The sequence below is a fragment of the Hyla sarda genome, chromosome 2 (assembly GCF_029499605.1).
Source record: "Hyla sarda isolate aHylSar1 chromosome 2, aHylSar1.hap1, whole genome shotgun sequence".
In the NCBI taxonomy this organism is placed as follows: domain Eukaryota; kingdom Metazoa; phylum Chordata; class Amphibia; order Anura; family Hylidae; genus Hyla; species Hyla sarda.
In genome coordinates, this window is record NC_079190.1 from 418,697,422 (window position 1) to 418,719,804 (window position 22,383).

Here is a 22,383-nt window from a genome sequence, read left to right on the forward strand (position 1 = left end):
CCGGGGTAATAATCACGTGTCCTGTCTCCTTGGCTCCTGCACTGCTTTGGCCTCCCAGGTCTGACTGCTGTGGATGCAGTTAGAGTCAATGGCTCTTGCACCACACAGCAGGCGATGAGCGGCAGGAAAGGGAGCCGAGTGCGCTCTTGTACCTGCCGACACTTGTCTTTTGGTTGTATCAGTGACTTAAGGACGCCAATACAATTAAATAGAGTGATTGGGCTGCAGATCCAGTATGTGGCATGGGGAGCCTGTGCACCCACCTCGCTAAGAGGCCTGGAGGCAATTGCTACCCCTATTGCTGCATCACTGTTTATAACTATGAATCCTCGGAAAGCACACCACGTCAGAGCGAATCATACACACTGTAATAATGAAGCCGCCATTGTTTCTTGCCATCCATGGTTCTGGGTCTGGCTCCCTTTATTGAACTGTATATACAGTGGCCCCCGACCTAAGATGGCCCCGACATACGATCATTTCAACATACGATGGTCTCTCAGAGGCCATCGCATGTTGAAGGCAGCATCAACATCCGATGCTTTTGTATGTCGGGGCCATCGCATAAACGGCTATCCGGCAGCGCAGACTGCTTCAGCTGCCACCGGATAGCCATTTACGGTGCCCCATATGGTCCGCTGACGATCACTTACCTGTCCTCGTGGGCTCTGGCGCGTCCTCTTCGGGATCCCCTGCATCGTCGTCATCACGTCGCTGCGCACACTGTCCCGTCATCCAATAGGAGCGGCGTGCGTATCGACGTGATGGCGGCGACAGAGAGCGTGGATGCCGGGGAAGCAGAGGCCTTGCCATAGCGTTGGGGACACCCCGGGGACGCGGCGACAGCGATAGAAGGCGACATCCAGGGCAGCGGTGATGAGCGGTGACAGTCCGGAGCGGCGGGGACACGTGAGTACAACCTTTAATACCAGTGGTCTTCAACCTGCAGACCTCCAGATGTTGCAAAACTATAACTCCCAGCATGCCCGGACAGCCGTTGGCTGTCCGGGCATGCTGGGTGTTGTAGTTTTGCAACATCTGGAGGTCCGCAGGTTGTAGACCACTGTCCTATACTTTACATTGCACGGATCCCTCAACATACGATGGTTTCAACATACGATGGTCCATATGTTGAGGGACCAATGTATTTGACAACATAAAAAAAGAACCCTAAGGCTACGTTTCCACTGAGCCAAAGCCAGAAATGTATTCAAAAGGAACAGTAGGAAGAAGTAGAAATCCTTCCTTTATATTTCCTAATCCTTCCAAATGTAAAAAAATTAATAAAAAATAAAAAAAGCCAGAAAAAACCCTGTGTGGAAACCTAGCCTTATGGTGGCAATGCCCAAGCCAAATGGAGGTCTGATGACCCCAACTTACACCTGCCAGTTTGGGTCATTCCATCCGTGAACTTGCTTTTACAATACGCCAGTGTGAATCAAGCCATAAGTGAATAGAGATACGACATGAATAGAGAAGGTTTCACACACAGAATGTTGTTGCAGTTTTTCTGGCAATTTTTTATTCACATTTTTGAGCCGAAGCCAGAAGTGGATTCAAGGGAGGAGATTTATCAAAAATTGTCCAGAGGAAATGTTGACCAATTGCCCATAGCAACCAATCAGATCGCTTCTTTCATTTTTGAAAAGGCCTCTGAAAAATGAAAGAAGAGATCTGACTGGTTGCTATGGGCAACTCAGCAATTTTTCCTCTGGACAGGTTTTGATAAGGCTGGGTTCACACTACTGAATTTCTGGGCAGAATTTCTGCCAGAGATCGAGCCGGCAGCACTAGGACCGCGCGGCCTGCATTGCCGTCCCCATAGACGGCAATGCATTTCTGGGTGGATCTTTTGGGAAATCTGCTCAGAAATGCAGTGACATTTATGGGGACGGCAATGCAGTCCGCGTGGTCCTAGTGCTGCTGACTCGATCTCCGGCAGAAATTCTGCCCAGAGATTCCACAGTGTAAACCCAGCCTAAATTGCCCCCAAGGTGAATGGGAAATACCAAGAATCTCCTTCCTGTTGGATACACTTCTGTCTTTTCTCTAAATACTTCATAAAAAACTGCAAGACAATGTTGTGTGTAAAGAACCCCTAGGGCTTTGTGCAAAAAGTGCATTGCAGACAGTCATACAGTTTGCTATGGGTCCACACCAAACTTCATATGGAGGCCCATATAAATGGGGGAATTTATTGAGAACGGCTTGTTCAGCGCTCACTTTAAGCCCCACAGTGCCGGTGTGAGGTGGTTTTTTGCACCCCCGTAGATCCATGCGTCCGCTCCTCCCCCAGCTCTCCGAACATTTCCGAAGCTAGAACTGGGGGAGGACAGAGCAAGGGGAGGGAGGAGGTTCACGCCCCCTCCCTCCTCTCGGCTGGACGCAGATCTCTGCGGCACGCCCCCTCCCTGAGGACATAGATCTTCACTGCAGGTCCCCTCCCTCATCTCCCCTCCCTGAGGACATAGATCGCCACGGCAGGTCCCTTCCCTCATCTCCCCGAGCTGAGGACATAGCTCTCCACGGCAGGTCCCCTCCCTCATCTCCCCGAGCTGAGGACATAGATCTCCACGGCAGGTCCCCTCCCTCATCTCCCCTCCCTGAGGACGTAAATCTCCACGGCAGGTCCCCTCCCTCATCTCCCCGAGCTGAGGACGTAGAGCAGTACTCCCAATGAGCTCTATGTGTAAAGGGGGACATACGGGCTAAAGGGGGACATTTAGCCTGAACAGTATGTCCCCCTTTAGCCCGTGCAGTATGTCCCCCTTTAGCCCGTACAGTATGTCCCCCTTTACACATAGAGCTCATTGGGAGCACTGCTCTACGTCCTCAGCTCGGGGAGATGAGGGAGGGGACCTGCCGTGGAGATTTACATCCTCAGGGAGGGGAGATGAGGGAGGGGACCTGCCGTGGAGATTTACGTCCTCAGGGAGGGGAGATGAGGGAGAGGACCTGCCGTGGAGAATTACGTCCTCAGGGAGGGGAGATGAGGGAGGGGACCTGCCGTGGAGATCTATGTCCTCATGGAGGGGAGATGAGGGAGGGGACCTGCCGTGGAGATTTACGTCCTCAGGGAGGGGAGATGAGGGAGGGGACCTGCCGTGGAGATCTATGTCCTCATGGAGGGGAGATGAGGGTGGGAACCTGCCGTGGAGATTTACGTCCTCAGGGAGGGGAGATGAGGGAGGGGACCTGCCGTGGAGATCTATGTCCTCGGACCTGCCGTGGAGATCTACGTCCTCATGGAGGGGAGATGAGGGAGGGGACCTGCCGTGGCGATCTATGTCCTCAGGGAAGGGGTGTGCCGTAGAGATCTGCATCCAGCCGAGCTCAGGGAGGGGAGATGAGGGAGGGGGCGTGAACCTCCTCCCCTTGCTCTGCCCTCCCCCAGTTCTAGCTTCGGAAATGTTCGGAGAGCTGGGGGAGGAGCGGACGCATGGATCTACGGTGGCGCAAAAAACCACCTCACACCGGCTTGGTGTGTGGAAGATGAAAAAAAGTCACAAAATTTGAATCCAAAACAAAAAATTTGGCAACTTTTCACAGACTGCGCCTTGCCCAGTGGTAAATTCCACCTAGTATTTTTTCTCACCAATTGTTGTGCTCCGCAGGAATTTTCCACTGCAGGTATTGCTCCTAGTGGGTGAAATTCATGCCTCTCAGAGGTACCATAAAGTAAAAGGAACCTTTTAGGACTGTGGTGTCTAAACTGTGGACAACTCCCAGCCTTTGCTGTCCGAACATGTTGGAAGTTATAGTTTTGCAACAGCTGGAGGTCCATAGTTTGGAGACCACTGTTTTTGGATCTTTGAATGCAACTGTACTGGATCCAGGTATCATTTTGAACAAAGCCATCTTTGGGAGTACGTAGGGGCCTTTATTGTACTTCCATATGCTTCCAATTTCATATAGAGCTTTTTTTGTGGTTGATTCTGACTATGAAAGATTGTAATGACTGGTACAAAAATGGAAACATGTGTCCCACCATCCTGCATTCACGCTGTGCCCATGGAGGGGGGGGGGTGATTTATTAAAGGATATCGAAGGCTTTTCTTGTGTGTTTAAGTCACTTAATCTTGGCGCAGAGAGAGTTTGTGCAAAATATGTCCTTCATTTCAGTTTGCATCAGTTGTATAGGACCCAGCGTTCATTAATTGTGTTTGCTGGATAGGGGAATGCAGTACGATGAGTTCCCCTGTTTGGCGCCCATGCAGCTTGTTCCACCATCCAACTTGAGACACTGAATGAATGTGAACTGTCCTATTCACATGAATGGGATCAGTTCTGCAATCATTTCCCCTCCAATGCATTTTCTACAGGGAAACACCGCACACATGTAAAGGGGGCCGTAGAAAATCTTCCACACACACAGACAAAATGAGATGCTGAGGTAATTATTAATGCCGGAGGTAAACTGATTGTAAAACTGATCCCATTCATTCATCGCAACTGCTGGGACCCCTGCGATCTCCTGCCTGGCGCTCCGTTGGCACGCTCCCTCCATGCATCTCTATGAGAGAGAGAGCAGTGTACTCAGGTATCTCCCGTTCACTCATAGAGATGCATGGAGGGTTTGTGTTGACCACAGCTTTGGTCAGTGGTCGAAACAGCTCTCTGCAGGAGGAGCCGGAGCGCCAGTCAGGAGACCACAGCGGTTGGACCCCCCCCCCCCCCCCCCCCCCGGAGTATCAAAAATAAAAAATATATAAATGTATTAATAAATAAATAGACATGAATAGACATGAATATAAATGTATCAATAAGCAAATAAATACATATAAATGTATTAATCAATAAATAAACATTAATATAAATATATCAAGAAGTAAATAATTAAATAAATGTAAATGTATTAATCAATAACTAAACATGAATATAAATAAATCAATAAATAAAGATAAATAGAAATGTATCAATAAATGAACATAAATAGAAATGTATCAATAAATAGAAATGTATCAATTAATAAATAAACATAAATAGAAATGTATTATTAAATGAACATAAATAGAAATGTATCAATAAATAAAACTCTGTGCTGGAGGAGAGCCGGAATGCCAGGCAGGAGATCACAGTGGTTGGACCCCTCTAGAGCAGACCTGGGCATTGTACGGCCTGACAGTGAGCGCGGGCCGGTCAGAGCCAATCAAAGGGCCTGCTCTAGAGTATCAAAAATAAAAAAAATATAAATCTATCACCTTAGGCTAAGTTTCCACTTGGTTTTTTTTCTGGCAGTTTTTGGAAATCTGCCACTGCAGTTTTTGAGCCAAAGTCAGAAGTGGATCCATAAGGAAAGAGAAGCGTAAGTCCTTCCTTTATATGTCCTATTCCTTTTGAATACATTTCTCGCTTTGGCTCAAAAACTGCAGTGGCAGATCTCCAAAAACTGCCAGAAAGAAACCAAGTGGAAACTTAGCTTAAAGGACCAGGCCCATTTTAACCTTAAAGGGATACTCCGCAACTAGCATCTTATCCCCTATCCAAAGGATAGGGGATAAGATGTAAGATCGCAGGGTCCCACCGCTAGGGACCCCCAGGATCTCCGCTGCAGCACCCCGCTATCATTACTACACAGAGCAAACTCGTACTGTGTGTAATGACTGGGGGCCGGAGCATTGTGACATCACGGCCCGCCCCCTTAATGAAAGTCTATGAAAGGGGCCCCCACGCCCCCTCCCATAGACTTGTATTGAGGGGGCAGGCCGTGACGTCACCACGGGGTGGCAGAGCCGTGACATCATGATGCTCTGGCCCCTGTATCGCGAGTTCTCTCTGTGCAGTAATGATAGCGGGGTGCTGCAGCAGAGATCCCGGGGGTCCCCAGCGGCGGGACCCCCGCGATCTGACATCTTATCCCTATCCTTTGGATAGGGGATAAGATGCTAGGTGCAGGGTACCCCTTTAAGGACCAGGCCAATTTTATTTTTGTGTTTTCGTCTTTTCCTACTCGCCTTCAAAAATCCATAACTCTTTTATATTTCCATCTACAGACTAATATAAGGGCTTGTTTTTTGCATAATCAATTTTACTTTGTAATGGAATCTCTCATTTTACCATAAAATGTACGGCAAACCCAAAAAAGTTTTTTTTTTTCACATTGTACAATTTACGGTAAAAAATACATGTGTTCTTTATTCTGTGGGTCAATACGATTAAAATGTTATCCATGGCTAGATACTTTTATAATTTTTACCTCTTAAAAAAAAATCTAAAACGTTTTGTACAAAATAAGTAATCTAAAATCGCCCTATTTTGACCACCTATAACCTTTTCATTTTTCCGTATATAGGGCGGTATGAGGACTAATTTTTTGCATCGTCATCTGTACTTTTCTGTATCAATACCATATTTGCATATATATAAAACTTTTAGATAATTTTTTTATTTTTTTTTTGGGAATAAAATGTGACAAAAAAAAGCAGCATTTTGGACTTTTTTAAATTTTTTAAGTTTACGCCGTTCAACGTACAAGATCATTGACATCATATTTTGATAGTTCAGACATTTACACACGCGTCGATACCAAATATGTTTCTAAAAAAAACTTACGCTTTTTGGGGGTAAAATGGGAAAAACTGACAATTTGAATTTTTATTGGGGGAGGGGATTTTTCACTTTTTTTCACTTTTTATTTTGACATTTTTCAACTTTTTTTTACACTTTTTATGTCCCCATAGGGGACTATCTATAGCAATCATTTGATTGCTAATACTGTTCAGTGCTATGCATAGGACATAGCACTGATCAGTATTATCGGCTATCTCCTGCTCTGGTCTGCTCGATCTCAGACCAGAGCAGGAGACTCCAGGAAATTGACAGCGGCAGGTGAGGGGACCTCTGTCCGCCATTACAGAGGACCGGATCATTGCGGCAGCGCTGCAGGCGGTCCGATCATCAATTTTAACATGCGCATTGCCGCAGATGCCGTGATCTGTACTGATCACAGCATCTGAGGGGTTAATGCATTAATCAATAAATAAATAAACATGAATATAAATATATCAATAAAGATAAATAGAAATGTATCAATAAATAAATAAAGATAAATAGAAATGTATCAATAAATGAACATAAATAGGAATGTATCAATACATAAAGATAAATAGAAATGTATCAATACATAAATAGAAATGTATAAAAACATAAAGATAAATAGAAATGTATCTATAAGGCTAAGTTTCCACTTGTTTTTTTTTTTCTGCCATTTTTTTTCCACTGCAGTTTTTGAGCCAAAGCCAGAAGTGTATTCAAAAGGAATAGAACATATAAAGGAAGGACTTAAAGCGTACCCGTCAGATCCAACAACAATTTTTTTTTTAAATATATCACTCAGTACCTAATCCTGACCATGTACATCTAATTTTTGTGTCTAGCACCTTTATTTATTTTTTATTACACTTTTCATTTAGTTCACTAGTCTGAATTCCTCTCAAAGGGAGGGGTGTGGTCTCACTGTGCAGGTCTCCGCCCCCTCCCTCAGTATGCTGTCTGCTCACATCTCTCCTAGCATTAGCAAAACTACATCTCCCAGCTTGTCCTCACTGACAGTAGCGGGACACAAGCTGACAGCGGGAGGATTTTTCCTCCAGTTATGAGCCCTGCGCTCACAGCTGTCAATCAAGGAAGTGTGTCCATGACATAGGTGATGATGCATGGACACAGCAGGACTAGTATGTGTCCAAGCAGGCAGGGGGGCAGTTGTTTGACTGGCTTTTTCAGTATGAAATACTGAAAATGTTATAATGAAAGCAATTGCAAAACCTATTGGCATGATTTACAACATATCAAAAGTTTTTGTATCTGACAGTGCCCATTTAAACTTCTTCTCCCTTATGGATCCACTTCTGACTTTGGCTCAAAAACTGCAGAGGCAGTTTTCCAAAAACTGCCAGGAAAAAAAAAAACAAGTGGAAACTTAGCCTAAATGAACATAAATAGAAATGTATCAATAAATAAAGTTAAATAGAAATGTATCAATAAATGAACATGAATAGAAATGTATCAATACATAAAGATAAATAGAAATGTATCAATAAATAAATGAAGATAAATAGAAATGTTTTAATAAATAAAAATAAATAGAAATGTATCAATAAATAAATAAACATAAACAGAAATGCATTATTAAATTAACCTAAATAGAAATGTATCAATACAAAAAGATAAATAGAAATGTATCAATAAAGATAAATAGAAATATATCAATAAATAAAGATAAATAGAAATGTATCAATAAATAAATAAAGATAAAGAGAAATGTATCAATAAATAAAGATAAATAGAAAAGTATCAATAAAGATAAATAGAAATGTATCAATAAATAAAGATAAATAGAAATGTATCAACACATAAAGATAAATAGAAATGTATCAATAAATAAAGATAAATAGAAATGTATCAATAAATAAAGATAAATAGAAATGTGTCAATATATAAAGATAAATAGAAATGTATCAATAAATAAAGATAAATAGAAATGTATCAATAAATAAAGATAAATAAAAATGTATCAATACCTAAAGATAAATAGAAATGTGTCAATAAATAAAGATAAATAGAAATGTATCAGTTGGAGAAGTAAACACAACAAACATCTTCCTCCAGCTCTACCTGATCCCTCTTCGCTTTAACCCTTCGCTGCCTGCAGGTATCTAGAGCTGCACATTCTCTCCCAGGGATAATCAGGGAGTGATTTCTGGCCACAAGGGGGGGATGGGAGGCGGCGGCGGCTCCTGCAGGCAGCGCATTATGCGGTGTCCAATCCCAGGCCGGTGACTACACAGCAGCAACAGGCTGCACACAGGGAACAGGAAAGAGCCGGCGCTGATCGCAAGTTCCTGGCTGCACTGAGTCACCTCTCCCGGGGACCGGGACACTATGAGGACATTGTCACCTACAGGAGCCCGGGCAAGGTGATCGCGAGCAGGTGGACGAGCCAGTGATCCCGAATCCGAAGTGGCCGAGCTGCGGATTGTTACCTGCTCACCATGTCTGATCCTGAGGAGGGAGGGGGGTGGCCATTGTGCTGCTGGGAGCACTAAGTAACAGGGCCGCTGCGGCTCTTACTGCTCCGTGTGCACTGAGCTCCTACAAACTTCTCTGCTGGATGCGGTAGTGGATCCCAGGCTGGAGGAGAGGACCTGCTATGTAGCTGAGAGGACCTGCACCATCCATAGAGAATAGCTGCCCAGCACCATGGAGAACCTGGAGACCAGGGCTGGGCATGACAGGTTCCTGCCTGATGACCTGAGAGCTCACCCTGGCATGGTGGACCAAGGACAGACCATGATGATGGAGAGGAAACTGGTAGAAAGCTATAGGCTGGTGGAGGTCTTCCTTACAGGAGGGGCACCATGGGGATTTACCTTGAAGGGTGGCAAAGAACATGGAGAACTTCTTATCATTACTAAGGTAATAAAAACTTTAGGGAAACTTTTTTTCTATGCTGTAGAACAGCGGTCTGCAAACTTTGAGCCTCCAGCTGTTGCAAAACTACAACACCCAGCATGCCCGGACAGCCGTTGGCTGTCCGGGCATGCTGGGCGTTGTAGTTTTGAAACAGCTGGAGGTCCACAGTTTGGAGACCTAAAAGTGTATAAGTAGACGTTTGATGACCGCCCCATATAAAGTATACAGAATCTGCCACAGATTATCCTGGATCTGAAATTTCTTATAGATCCTAAAGGACTGAAGCCATGACACCAGTGTGAACAGAGTCTTACGAGCCACATAGTAGGCTGCATATCCATAAACTATGAAACTATTAGCACCTTTTGATACTTAATTTTTTTGTTTTGTGTGTTTTTTTTTTTTACGTTTTCAGAATTTGACAAAGATACTGCAGTGTGATGTCTTTCTCCAAGTGATACAAAAGGGTTACGTCACGGAATGTCACATGTTACCGTCAGGTAGCCCTGCCATAGTCGCTTCACCCGCTGTGTCATGGTACCGGTATTCCGTAAGGCGGTGTTACTCAATCAGGGCGCCTACAGCTGTTGCAAAACTACAATTTACAGCATGCCCGGACATGCTGGATGTTGTAGTTCAGGATCAGCTAGAGGCACCCTGGTTGGGAAACACCGCTGTAAGGGTTGTGCGGATCACCATAGGGAAGATCTGAGAGGTTATTGCTGCAATTTTTAAAGACTTTTAGGGTACGTTCACACGTACAGGATCCTGCGTAGGATGCGCAGGATTTGTAACTGCAGATTGGAAGCTGTGCTCAGTCATTTAGTTTACATTGAAGTCGGCAGCAGAAAATCTGCGTATGTGTGAACATACCCTTACGGTCACACGTGCCATATTTTGCGTCTTCTGCAGTTGATTTTGCTACCTGTTAACTTGAATGTGTAGGAAAATATGCAGCAGCAAAATATGGCACGTGTGACCCTACCCTAAAAGGAGTTTGTTTATTTATTTATTATTTAAGTCAGCTGCGGTTGTCATAAAAGAGTTGTCCAGTCTGAAAAAATGCTGCATCTCCCATAGAGATACATGCAGGGGGGGTGTCGGACACCACTATGTGCTGTTGTTGACAGGCTTTGTGCAAAGAGCCAGGGCACAGGCCAAACTTGGGGGGAGGGGGGAGGTCCCAGCGGTTGGACCCCTGCGATCTGACACTTACCTCCTATCCAATGTTTTTTCCTTTTTAAAGGACTTCTTCCACATTTACTATGCATTTGCCACACTGTTTGGACCTTTTGGGCCTTTTTGCCTGTTCCACCAAAGGGGGTGTGTCCTCTGTAAAAAAATAAAAATAATAATAATAGGGGGGGGGGCTTCACGGTAAAGAGGTGGGGCTTTAGAAATACCACAAATTGTTCTAGTTTACTCTCTGGTGCACCTTTAAGCAAAAAATAAGATTTAAATCTGATTGTGTCATGTTTTTGTAAACTTTTTTTTTTTTTTTTTGGCATAATTTTTGGTACCAACAATCCCATGGGACTTAGATTGGACATGTTGTGCCAATCTAAGTCCTATGTGTATGTCCAGCTTTAGTATAGGCCCTCAAGATTAGATCACAGAAGCCCCCATAGGTCTGCTGTATTATATCAGGTACCATGTCCCCTTTAATGTTTACCAGGTACAGCTTTTTATTTATTTATTTTTTTAAGTTTTGTAAATTACTTCTATTTTAAAATCTTAATCCTTCCAGTACTTTTCAGCTGCTGTATGCTCCAGAGCAAGTTGTGTAGTTTTTTCCAGTCTGACCACAGTGCTCTGTGCTGACACCTCTGTCCGTGTCAGGAACTGTCCAGAGTAGGAGCAACTCCCCATAGCAAACCTCTCCTGCTCTGGACAGTTCCTGACATGGACAGAGATGTCAGCACAGAGCACTCTGGTCAGACAGAAAATAACTTCCTGTGGAGCACACAGCAGCTCATAAGTACTGGAAGGATTAAGATTTTTAAACAGAAGTTATTTACAAATCTGTTTAACTTTCTGGCACCAGTTGATTAAAAAAAAAAAATGTTCCCCTTTAATTGGATAAAGATGTAAGCTACTACAGTTAGTACAGAACTGTGCCTGGTAAACATTGATAGGGTCCCACGGTTCCTTGATCAGTTGATCAGTGGGGGACCCTAGAGTTGGACCCCAACCAATTTAATATTGCTGGTCTATCCTAATGCTAAATGCCTGCTCTGTTTAAAGGGGTACTACGGCCCTAAGACATCTTATCCCCTATCCAAAGTATAGGGGACAAGATGTCTGATCGCGGGGGTCTGGATACCCCCGCAATCTCTCATGCAGACACCCACCTGTGGCAGCTACACAGATCGATATTTGCTCTGTGTCTGAAGGGTCACGACTACAGGGCCGGAGTTTTGTGACATCACGACTCTGCCCCCTTGTGACGTCACACCCCACCCCCTCAATGCAAGTATATGGGGGCGTGATGGCAAACACGGAGCAAACATCGCTCTTGTTGTCTGCATGAGAGATTGCGGAGGTCCCCAGCGGCAGGACCCCCATGATCAGACATCTTATCCCCTATCCTTTGGATAGGGGAAAAGATGTCTTAGGGCCAGTGTTTCCCTACCACTCTGCTTCTGGCTATTGCAAAACTACAACTCCCAGCATGCCCGGACAGCCTTTGGCTGTCCGGGCATGCTGGGAGTTGTAGTTTTGCAACAGCTGAAGGCACCCTAGTTGGGAAACACTGACTTAGGTGAATGGAAATACAGTTTTGTGCATATCCTTGTTTAGGATATATACATTTTTCAATCCACAATAGTATATAACAGTGTTTCCCAACCAGGGTGCCTTCAGGTGTTGCAAAACTACAACTCCCAGAATGCCTGGCCACCTCTGGCTGTAGTTGTAGTTTTGCAACACCTGGATGGCACCCTGGTTGGGAAACACTGTTATATAACTTATACCTGGCACATGAGAGGGTGACACATATGAACATATGTCTGTACCAGCATCAAGAACATAAACATGATGTCAGGCCTATCACCCTGATCTCCAGAAGTGGGGACCAAGTACTTACATGCCAATGCTTTTTTTTTTTTTTTCACTTTCTAGAACTTTATTCAGCTTTATATGGCTGTGCACACATAGTTCGGGTCTCCCGTTGTATGGAGGACTTCATGGCACTATTGGTGGCTGTCATCTGAGAGATCTGGCACTGCCAATGGTTTTATTTTTGTCTGTTATTAGTAAAGCAAACCAGAATGCAAATTTGAACTTATTATAGCCTATTATAGTCTTGGGATAACCTATATAAATAAACATCACTTATCTGTGTCCCCATATTGGTTATAAGCATCTGATCTGTGGGGGTCCGACTGCTGAGACCTTTGACCCCCCCCCCCCACTGAATTGAGGGGCAGCGCACATCCTTTGCTGTGACTCCACTCACTATAGGACTGCAACTTGGGAAGGTATTACAAAGGCAGAATGCAGCCCGAAATGAGCGCCGATAAAGTAGATTGGCGCACAGTGAAAGAGCCTATTATAAGGCTTGACTACGTGCAAGCAGGGACACACTGAATCGTTCATGCAGCCCTTTACCTGTAGCTCCTTACTTTTACCAATAATTGTTGGCTGCATGATGTGGCACATGATCAAGGTTTTTTTAATCATTTTAGTGGGATTATCTAGCTAATAAAATGTATCCACTATCCAGAGAATAAGGGATAAGTGTCTGATTATGGGGGGGGGGTTCAGGGGTGTCTGACCGCTGGGACTCCTCACCTTTTTCATAATATAGCCGTCTCTTACCTCTGGGCGCTCTGCTCCCCACCTTCTCAGATTAAATGGTCTCGGCACTTGGGGGCTGGAGTGCGTCAATGTAAGTGCCAGGCCCTGTTCTGGAGATTCCAGGGAGACCTAGTAGTCGGACCCCCCACAATCAGATACTTACACTCTATCATGTGCATAGGTAATAGCATAGCTGAATAATCCCTTTAAAGAGGTACTCCGCCCCTAGACATGTTATCTCCTATCCAAAGAATAGTGGAAAACATCTCTGATCGTGGGGACCCGGCCGCTGGGACCCTCTGCGATCTCCGTGCCGACGCTGCGGCGTTATGGTCACAGAAGCTTAGATCGTGATGTCATTGTGATATCCGCCCCCAAGTCATCTGGTGCACAGAGCGAACTCCACTCCGTGCTGGATGACTGGCGATCACAGCCGTCATGCCACCTACATTCATGTCTATGGGAGAAGGCATCACGGCTGTGTACCAGCCATTACTCCCCCTCTCATAGACTTAAACGGAGGGGGAGTATTGGCTAGTACACAGCCGTGATGCCTTCTCCCATAGACATGAATGTAGGTGGTATGACGGCTGTGATCACCAGTCATCCGTCACGGAGTGGAGTTCGCTCTGTGCACCAGATAACTGGGGGGCCGCAGTGGAGATTGTGGGGGTTCCCAGCGGCTGGACCCCCACGATTAGACATGTTATTTCCTATCCTTTGGATAGGGGATAACATGTTTAGTAGCGGAGTACCTCTTTAAAAAATTCAATCAGCCTGCACTAATTCCATGTAGACTGTAGAGACAAGATATTGCCATATCAATAATGTAAAGACTAAACTGACTTCAACTTTTTAGATGCAAGTGATCGCAGTGGATTGATATGATGGGAGGGAATCATTGTGTGTGCTTAATGTATTAACCAGAATTCTGACAATTTTGGACAAGTTTTGACAGTATGTATAGTCGAGGCAAGAACGTGACAATGTTGTGACAGCATATCGCCATTGATCCTCCTTTACATATTTTTTACATTCAGCGCACATGTGAGACTCATCTGTCATACACCATAGTGATATATAGCGTTTCTTTAGAATAGTCCTCGTAATTCCTGCAGCACCTCCTACTATCCCCTCAAAACCTGTTATCTCCCAAATTATTAAATGTCCCTTTAGCGTCTGATCTCAGGTTTTCCCAGACATAATTATCATTTTCCTCTCTTTCCCATCTTTGTCGCTATCTTCCCAGGCTTACAGCATCAAAAAGAGGGAGAACTCTCCAGTTAATATACTTCAAAAGCCTGGTGTAGTCTAACAAGTACCGTGTATTAAAGGAACCAATTAGAGGGGCGGATAAATGTGCCCGTCTATAATAATATGTTAGGCAGACCTGGCAGCCCTACACCCTTCCTCTGCTTAATGTCACTGAACAGACACAGTTTGTCCGTATTATTTTCTTTTTAGGAGGTTCTATATTCATTGGTCCCAGAGGACATGCCTTGCATATGCTGCCCGAGCTGTCATAGACCTGTTATGATAGTGGTGTAGTCACGCTTGGTGCAGAACATCCTTTTTGTCTGACAAGGTAAACTTCTAATGAGTCATTCAACACCTAAGCTCATAGTCATCTTATACAGTATAGACATAACCCAGCTGACAGCTATCCCTAGATGCTCCCACCATAAACAGGCCTCTGGTGCCGCTTACTGAGGGGAAACAATAGGATTGAATAGGGTAAAATCCAGTCTGTCCAATATCTGAATTTGGGTGTAAATTGATGGTCTGCCACTTAATGTAGATTTGGCCTATGTTTATTTACTTCATACTATACAAAGTACCTTGAAGAAGAGCGAACAAGGACGAGTATGAACCCAAACCTGTAAAACCATTATCATTGCCGGATGCAAATTTGTGACGTATTACATTTAGTTATCTAGTCTTGGCTAATTCCCGGCAGAACAATTCACACCCATGGGAGAAGTGACGATAAATCAGTATACATGTCGTCAGTGTAACCCTATCCTTACTTTCCAGACAGGTGCCTCTTTAGCATGTATAGAAAAAGAGAACAAACAGGCAAAGTGCCTCATAGGGTTACATGTTCCATAAACCGGTCAGTGAGATAAATGATCAGGATATGCTCACCTCCGTAGATTGTGGAGAAGCCGCAACACTTATAAGCACCTTCAAATGAAAGGGATCTGTAGAGCTGCAATGGCAAGAGTGGAGTGCCAATTCATGGCACAGGCGCATTGCAAAAGAACCATAATCAGACTATGCTGGACTTGTACTGCACAAAAGTTGGCCCAGATGCCATATAGTAGTACTGTCCAGTGCTTTATTAGTTAAAAATTACCTGTTTCACTGAAACAATCACCTCCATCAGATACAGAACATGCTGATGAAGGGGACTGTTTTACCGAAACTTGTAATTAGAGACTAATAAAGCATTGATATGACTATCCGGCACCTGGGCCAACTTTCTTCCAGTACAAGTGCAAGTCCAGTATTTTTTAAGTATATTGTTGGTTCTGAAGGTGCGGATTTGGAGTTGTTCTGCTTTGACCAACATTAACAGTATTTACATTCAGGCAGACTTGGCTGACTCCAGAAACCTCTGAGTTAAAAACTTTTGTTCCCTGGTTACTAAAAATAGATATGGTTACTGGATTTTTTCTGCCTTTATCCTCAACCCCTTAAAGGGGTTATCCACCATAAGGTGATTTTAGTACTTACCTGGCAGGCAGTAATGGACATGCTTAGGAAGGATCTGCGCTTGTCTTGGGGCTAAATGGCTATGTTGTGAGATTACCATAACACTGTGGCTAACTTCTTGTGAACTTGTATTTCCTGTTTGACTTTTCTTTTTTTGACTACAAATCCCAGAATTCCATTTTCCTCCCTTCCACACATCAGCCACCCCACCCATTGAAACAAAAGACCTGTGGTTTTCAATCAGGGTCCCTACAGCTGTTGCATTAGTTGCAGATTGATCCCTTCACCCATTGAAGCAGACTGGCTCCCTGTCATCAGCTGACTAGTGAGTCAGGTCTTGGACGCATTGCAAGCTGGGAAAAATCTGAGACAACAGTCATTTTGTATGCAGTTAAAAATAAATAGTGGGGTGACAATCACAGAAGAATTGTGAGAAAACCATAACACATAGGTACAGACATTATATTATGAACTACACTAACTTTACAACCCCTGTCAATACAGCATAGTCAAAAAAAAAAAAATCCTGGAATACCCCTTTAACGATGCAGGACATAAATGTACATCCTGGTGAGGTGGTACTTAACGCACCAATGCTCGGGCCATGCGCGTCAGGTCCCGGCTGCTGATAGCAGCCAGGGACCCAACGGTAATGGCTGACATCCGCGATCGAGCGGATGTCCGCCATTAACCCCTCAGATGCCGTGATGCGGCGATCCGATCATCCAGAACGGCAGACGGAGGTCCCCTCACCTGCCTCGGCTGCCTTCCACGGGTCTTCTACTCTGGTCTGGGATCGAGCAGAAGATAACCGATACCACTGGTCAGTGCTATGCCCTATGCATAGCACTGAACAGTATTAGCAATTGAATGATTGCTATAAATAGTCACCTATGGGGACTATTAAAGTGTAAAAATAAAAGTAAAAAAAAAAATGTGCAACAGTAATAGAAAAGTATGTAATCATGGGTATCATTTTAATCGTATTGACCCAAAGAATAAAGAACACATATCATTTTTTATAGTAAATTGTATGGCGTGAAAACGAAACCTTCCAAAATATGCAAAATTGCGGTTTTCTTTTTAATTTTCTCAAATAGTATTTTTTTTTGGTTGCACCATACATTTTATGTAAAGTGAGTGATGGCATTGCAATGGAAAACTGGTTGTGCAAAAAACAAGCCCTCATACTAGTCTGTGGATGAAAATATAAAAGCGTTATGATTTTTTGAAGGCAAGGAGAAAAAACAAAAATGTGAAAATAAAATTATTAAGAGTCCTTAAGGGGTTAAGGGGGTACTCCACTGTAAGAAAAAAAATCATAAATCAACTAGTGCCAAAAAGTTAAACAGATTTGTAAATTACTACTTTTTAAAAATCTTAATCCTTCCAGTACTTATCAGCTGATATATGCTCAACAGGAAGTTCTTTTCTTTTTGAATTTCCTTTCTGTCCGACCACAGTGCTCTCTGGTGACACCTCTTTCCATGTCAGGAACTGTCCAGAGCAGGATAGGTTTGCTATGGGGATTTGCTCAAACTCTGGACAGTTCCTAAAATGTACAGAGGTGTCAGCAGAGAGCACTGTGGTCAGACAGAAAGGAAATTAAAAAAGAGAAGAACTTCCTATGGAGCATACTTCAGCTGATAAGTACTGGAAAGATTAAGATTTTTAAATAGAAGTCATTTACAAATATGTTAAACTTTCTGGCACCAGTTGATAAAAAAAAAAAAGTTTTCCAGTGGAGTACCCCTTTAACCCCTTAAGGAGCTTACCTGTACGCCTTGATCCCGCTAACCAGATTTTAAACCCTGTGGGTCCCGGTTGCACCGCCGATCAGGCCCGATGCCCAGTATTAACCCTTTAGACGCTACGTCAAAGTTGATCGCAGTTTCTAAACTGAAAGTGAAACTATCCCGGCAGCTCAGCGGAGCTGATCGGGACTATCACAACAGAATTGCGATGTCCCGATCAGCTTACTGGACGACGGGAGGGTCCTCACCTGCCGCCTCCTCGTCTGATCGGGGATCTACAGCTCCATGCCTGCGCAGCAGGCTAGAGCAGCAGAGCATTGGTTACACTGATCAATGCTATACAATGGCATAACACTGATCAGTGTATGCAATCAGTGTATGCAATATTGCATATTGTAGCTCCCTATGGGGGCTTAAAAAAAAAGTGTAAAAAAGTTATAAAAGTTCTTTAACTTTAACTCCCTATTAAAGTTTAAATCACCCCCTTTTCCCATTTTTTAAAATAATGTAATAAAGAATACAAATAATCATATGTGGTACCGCCGCATGCATAAATGTCCAAACTATTAAAATATAAGGTTAGCTAATCCACACGGTCGATGGCGTACACGTAAAAAAAATACCAAAGTCCAAAATTGTGCATTTTTGGTCGCTTCATATACCATAAAAATATTAATAAAAAGCGATCAAAAAGTCCCATCAAAACAAAAATTATACCGATAAAAACTACAGATGACCGCGCAAAAAAATGAGTCCTCATACAGCCCAGTACATGGAGAAATAAAAAAGTTATAGGGGTCAGAAGATGCCAATTTTAAACATACAAATTTTGGTGCATGTAGTTTATAATCTTTTTAAGTATTAAAATAAAATAAAACCTATGTAAATTGGGTATCCTTGTAACCGTATGGACCTACAGAATAAAGATAAGGTGTAATTTTTACCGAAAAGTTCACTGCGTAGGCATGGGAGCCCCCAAAATTTACAAAATGGCATTTCTTTTTTTATTTCACCCCACAAATAATTTTGTTTTGGTTTTACCACAGGTTATATTATAAAATAAGTGATGTCATTACAAAGAACAATTGGTGACGCAAAAAACAAGCCCTTGAAAGTGTTATGATTTTTAGAAGGGAAGGAGAAAAAAAACGAAAATTTGCATTTTGGGGGCAGAGCGTGACATCACACGGGGGCGGAGCCGTGACGTCACTATGCTCCGTCCCCGTGATCGCCAGTAATCAGACCCGGAAAGGGCATGCTCCGGGGGCTGATTCTAACGGGGTGTGGCGTGGAAGATCACGGGGGTCCCCAGCGGCGGGACCCCCGCGATCAGGCATCTTCAAAGGATAGGGGATAAGATGTCTTAGCGCCGGAGTACCCCTTTAAGGGGAAAATAGCCTGAGTCCCTAATGGGTTAATGTGGTTTTTCCGAGCCTATAAGGCTAGGTTCAGACTACGGAATCTCCGGGCAGAAAATTTCCGCCAGGAGATTCCGAGTGCGGCCAGCACTGACTGAATCAGTCGGCGCTAGGACCGCGTGGACACTGCAGTCTCCAACAGACTGCAATGTGTTCTGCGCGGATTTCCGCCTGAAGAAAGAGCAACGCCTTTCTTCAGGTGGAAATTTCCAAGCAGATTTTCCGTTCACAAATTCCGAAGTGTGAATTTGTGAATGGAAAACCATTCACTACACTATACATTTTAGCAAGCGGAATTTCCTCCTGCAATTTCAAAGTGAAATTGCCGGCGGAAATTCCGTAGTCTGAACCTAGCCTAACATTGAGCTTTTCTTGGCAGTTTTTTTATTTTGAAGCTAAGAATATAATTGGGTCCAATGGTAATGAGACCTATTAATCGTTTCTTTATATGTCCCATTTCTTCTGAAAACTATTTAGATAAGAAAATGAATTGTAAAAAAAAAATTATAATAAAAATAAAAAAAATGCTTCAAAAATCTCACAAATAGCCATGGGTGAATCTTCTCAGTCAAAACTTTGCTGTTCTGATCTAGCTAGGGCCTATTCACAAGGAGGAATTTCTGCTTGCGGAATTCCGCCTCAGATTTAATTCCGCACTCCCATTCTCACTTCTGAAATTCCTCCATGTGAATAGACCCTTAAAATGAATTGATCAACTACACAGTAAAACCTCAGTTAATCTATTAGGAATGTGTCTGTCTACAAACTTGCTGACTGTTTCCATTAGCAACCAACAGGCAAATGAAGACTTATTTACAAGGTTACTCCACTTTGTAGGCAGGATATATCTATATATTTTTATTTTTAGTGAACATCTGCTGGGTGAATCCTTTTTACAACATTATGAACGAGCACTTTGTCATCCTATGGGTTTTTGCCATTTTTTTATCGTTTTTGGCAAGCTACGTCTGCCATGAAAGCCACAGCCGTGTGTATTTTAGAGTTGTGCCCAAACTAGTGGGTCACGCGTATATTGCTAACTAAACTTTTTAGAGTTTGTGGTTTTCTTGTATAAATAGTGAAGGCATGTTTATTTTACAATGGCAAGAAGAGACGATAAAGAGGCACAACTATCTATTCATGAGGCTGAAGTATGTGAGGGTTTGTTTCTGGTTTGTCAGCCTTGAATTCTGAAAAGGTTCTTTTCACGTAAGTTGTTGTCAATGCTGCCGTAACAGAGAATCCGTGGAAAACTACCAGGCACTTCGCTTTATTGTTCTTGTGTTGTTGCTGGGAAACTCTAGGATAAAGTACTGGAGAGCTCCCTGACGTGAATCCTAATTCTGCCATAAGATCACTATTGCTTCCTATTTAGAATGTATGGTTTACTTTTTGCTGCATTGTATGTTGACTGTGAGTGTGGGCATAATATTGTATATAATAAAACTTTACACAGACAAAGAATAAAAAAATTGTTCTGCTATTCAAATTTAATTAAAAAAAAAAAAAAAAAAAGTGTAACACATGCCAGCTTATCGGTTGGAAATGCACTAAAGTAGTTATCACTTCCCGTCCCCTGCATGGCAATGAAGGAACCATATATTGTTTTATTTGGCCAGGCTTAGGCTTTGTTCCCACACTATTGGACACCTTCATTATACTGTATGTGTTGGGAAAGGTCCCCTTGCATGCAGTGACTGTATCCGTAGGCCCCCATTGACCCAATGAAGATAAAGAGAATGTCCTTTCGATCTCCTTCCTGGTGGTACGTGTCAGTATACCTTCTTCTTTACTGTATAGAAAAGTGTTGCAGGTTGGGCTTTCCTATATAGTATAAGTATATAATTTTGTATATAAATATTTGCATTGTGGCCAATGGATGGTGTATACCTAATAGATATTACCTATACATTGACACATGTCTGAAGTACCTGTTGGAGGTGTATAACAGGGAAGAACACTCCTGATGTAACCCTCTAATGTATAGGAAAGGGTCTATGACTATGGATAATATAATATTATTTACTCTCCTCAGCCATTGCAAATTTTGTTAATGGAGAAATGTAATTTCTATAGAAATGGTGGAGTAAGAACTTGCACTTGACAACATGCTCTGTATTCACTCTGAGCGGCATGCCCAGCTTGATTTTGTTATGGTGGCCATACATCTTCAGTAGCTGTAGGCTGAAGGTTGGTTTGGCCAACAGCTGACTCCCCCAATCTTCTCATACTCATGGATGTCTGGCATGGCTGAATGTTCATGTGTTCTAAGTGAAGAGAGGTCCTTCCAGGCAACTTTCGTGGTGGTTTATCTCTTTGAGAACAAAAGGATCAGGCAATTAAAATCCAAAATGCCCGATCATTGTGTCCCCCAACTAACATGCATGGGCACCTTTAGGGCATCTGTTTGGAGGTCTAGCTAGTCTTTAGAGCTCACATGTGTTCATCCACATGCTAGAGCCAACTTCAAAGCAAGCCAGATAACCCAAGCATGTGTTGTAATGTGACTTGTTGTTGTGTCACTAGATGAATATCTTAAAACCTATTAACTCATCGTTCCCATTGTTTATATTAAATAGTCGCATTAATTACCTTTTAAAGCTGAAGCTCAGATTTCTGCCACAGATGTAACAGCAGATCCGCGCATAGATTAGTCCCATTGTCATCTAGTGAGGTAATCCTGAGCTTTTCCACATGGAATCCACAAGATGGGTGGCCGTGTTTTTAGGGATCCATCCAAACAGGTGCTAGCACATAGTTGGCTTCCGTTTGATCGATTTCCCCCCCCCCCCCTGTCATTTGCAAAACCTTTTGACATGTCACACATTGGTTGGGTGTTTAGACCCCCTCTGATCCCTGTAATGAACTTGGAAGTGCGCAGCTAAGCGCCTCACTCCCCGCCTTGCTGCCATTCCTGTCTCGCTGTAGGAGATTCACTCCATAGACTTAGGCTGGGTTCACATCTCGTTTTTGCAATACAGTTCCCGTATCAGTTTTTTGATGAAAAAATGGATTCCTCAAAACCGGACTAAACTGTATCAAAACGTGTGTACAAATTTTAACCTGTGTACGGTTGAAAACCATATACGGTTTGAAAAAAGGATGTCCGGTTGCTTCCTTCTTTTTCTAAGAAAAAAACTTATACATCTTTAACTTTTCTCCCCATTATGAATAAAGCTTCACTTGTTTGATTGAAATTCCAAGAAAAAAAACGTTTGGTGTCAAAAACCGGATGGAACTGTACGCACATACGGTTCTGTACGGTTTCCATAGACTCCCATGTTAAA

At 43.2% G+C, this 22,383-nt stretch overlaps 1 protein-coding gene across 2 annotated transcripts in view; it reads left to right on the forward strand.

Moving 5' to 3' along the window:
* The first annotated feature begins 8,794 nt into the window (after positions 1-8,794).
* SHROOM2 (shroom family member 2) overlaps positions 8,795-22,383 on the forward strand; it is a 199,592-nt gene continuing 186,003 nt past the window's right edge. Inside the window, exon 1 of one of the 2 annotated variants that reach the window (XM_056558878.1) lies at positions 8,795-9,414. In XM_056558878.1, coding sequence (XP_056414853.1) covers positions 9,199-9,414 — 216 coding nt within the window. In that variant the 5' untranslated portion in view covers positions 8,795-9,198. The remainder of the gene's footprint in view (positions 9,415-22,383) is intronic. The other variant, XM_056558877.1, reaches the window with a different exon arrangement.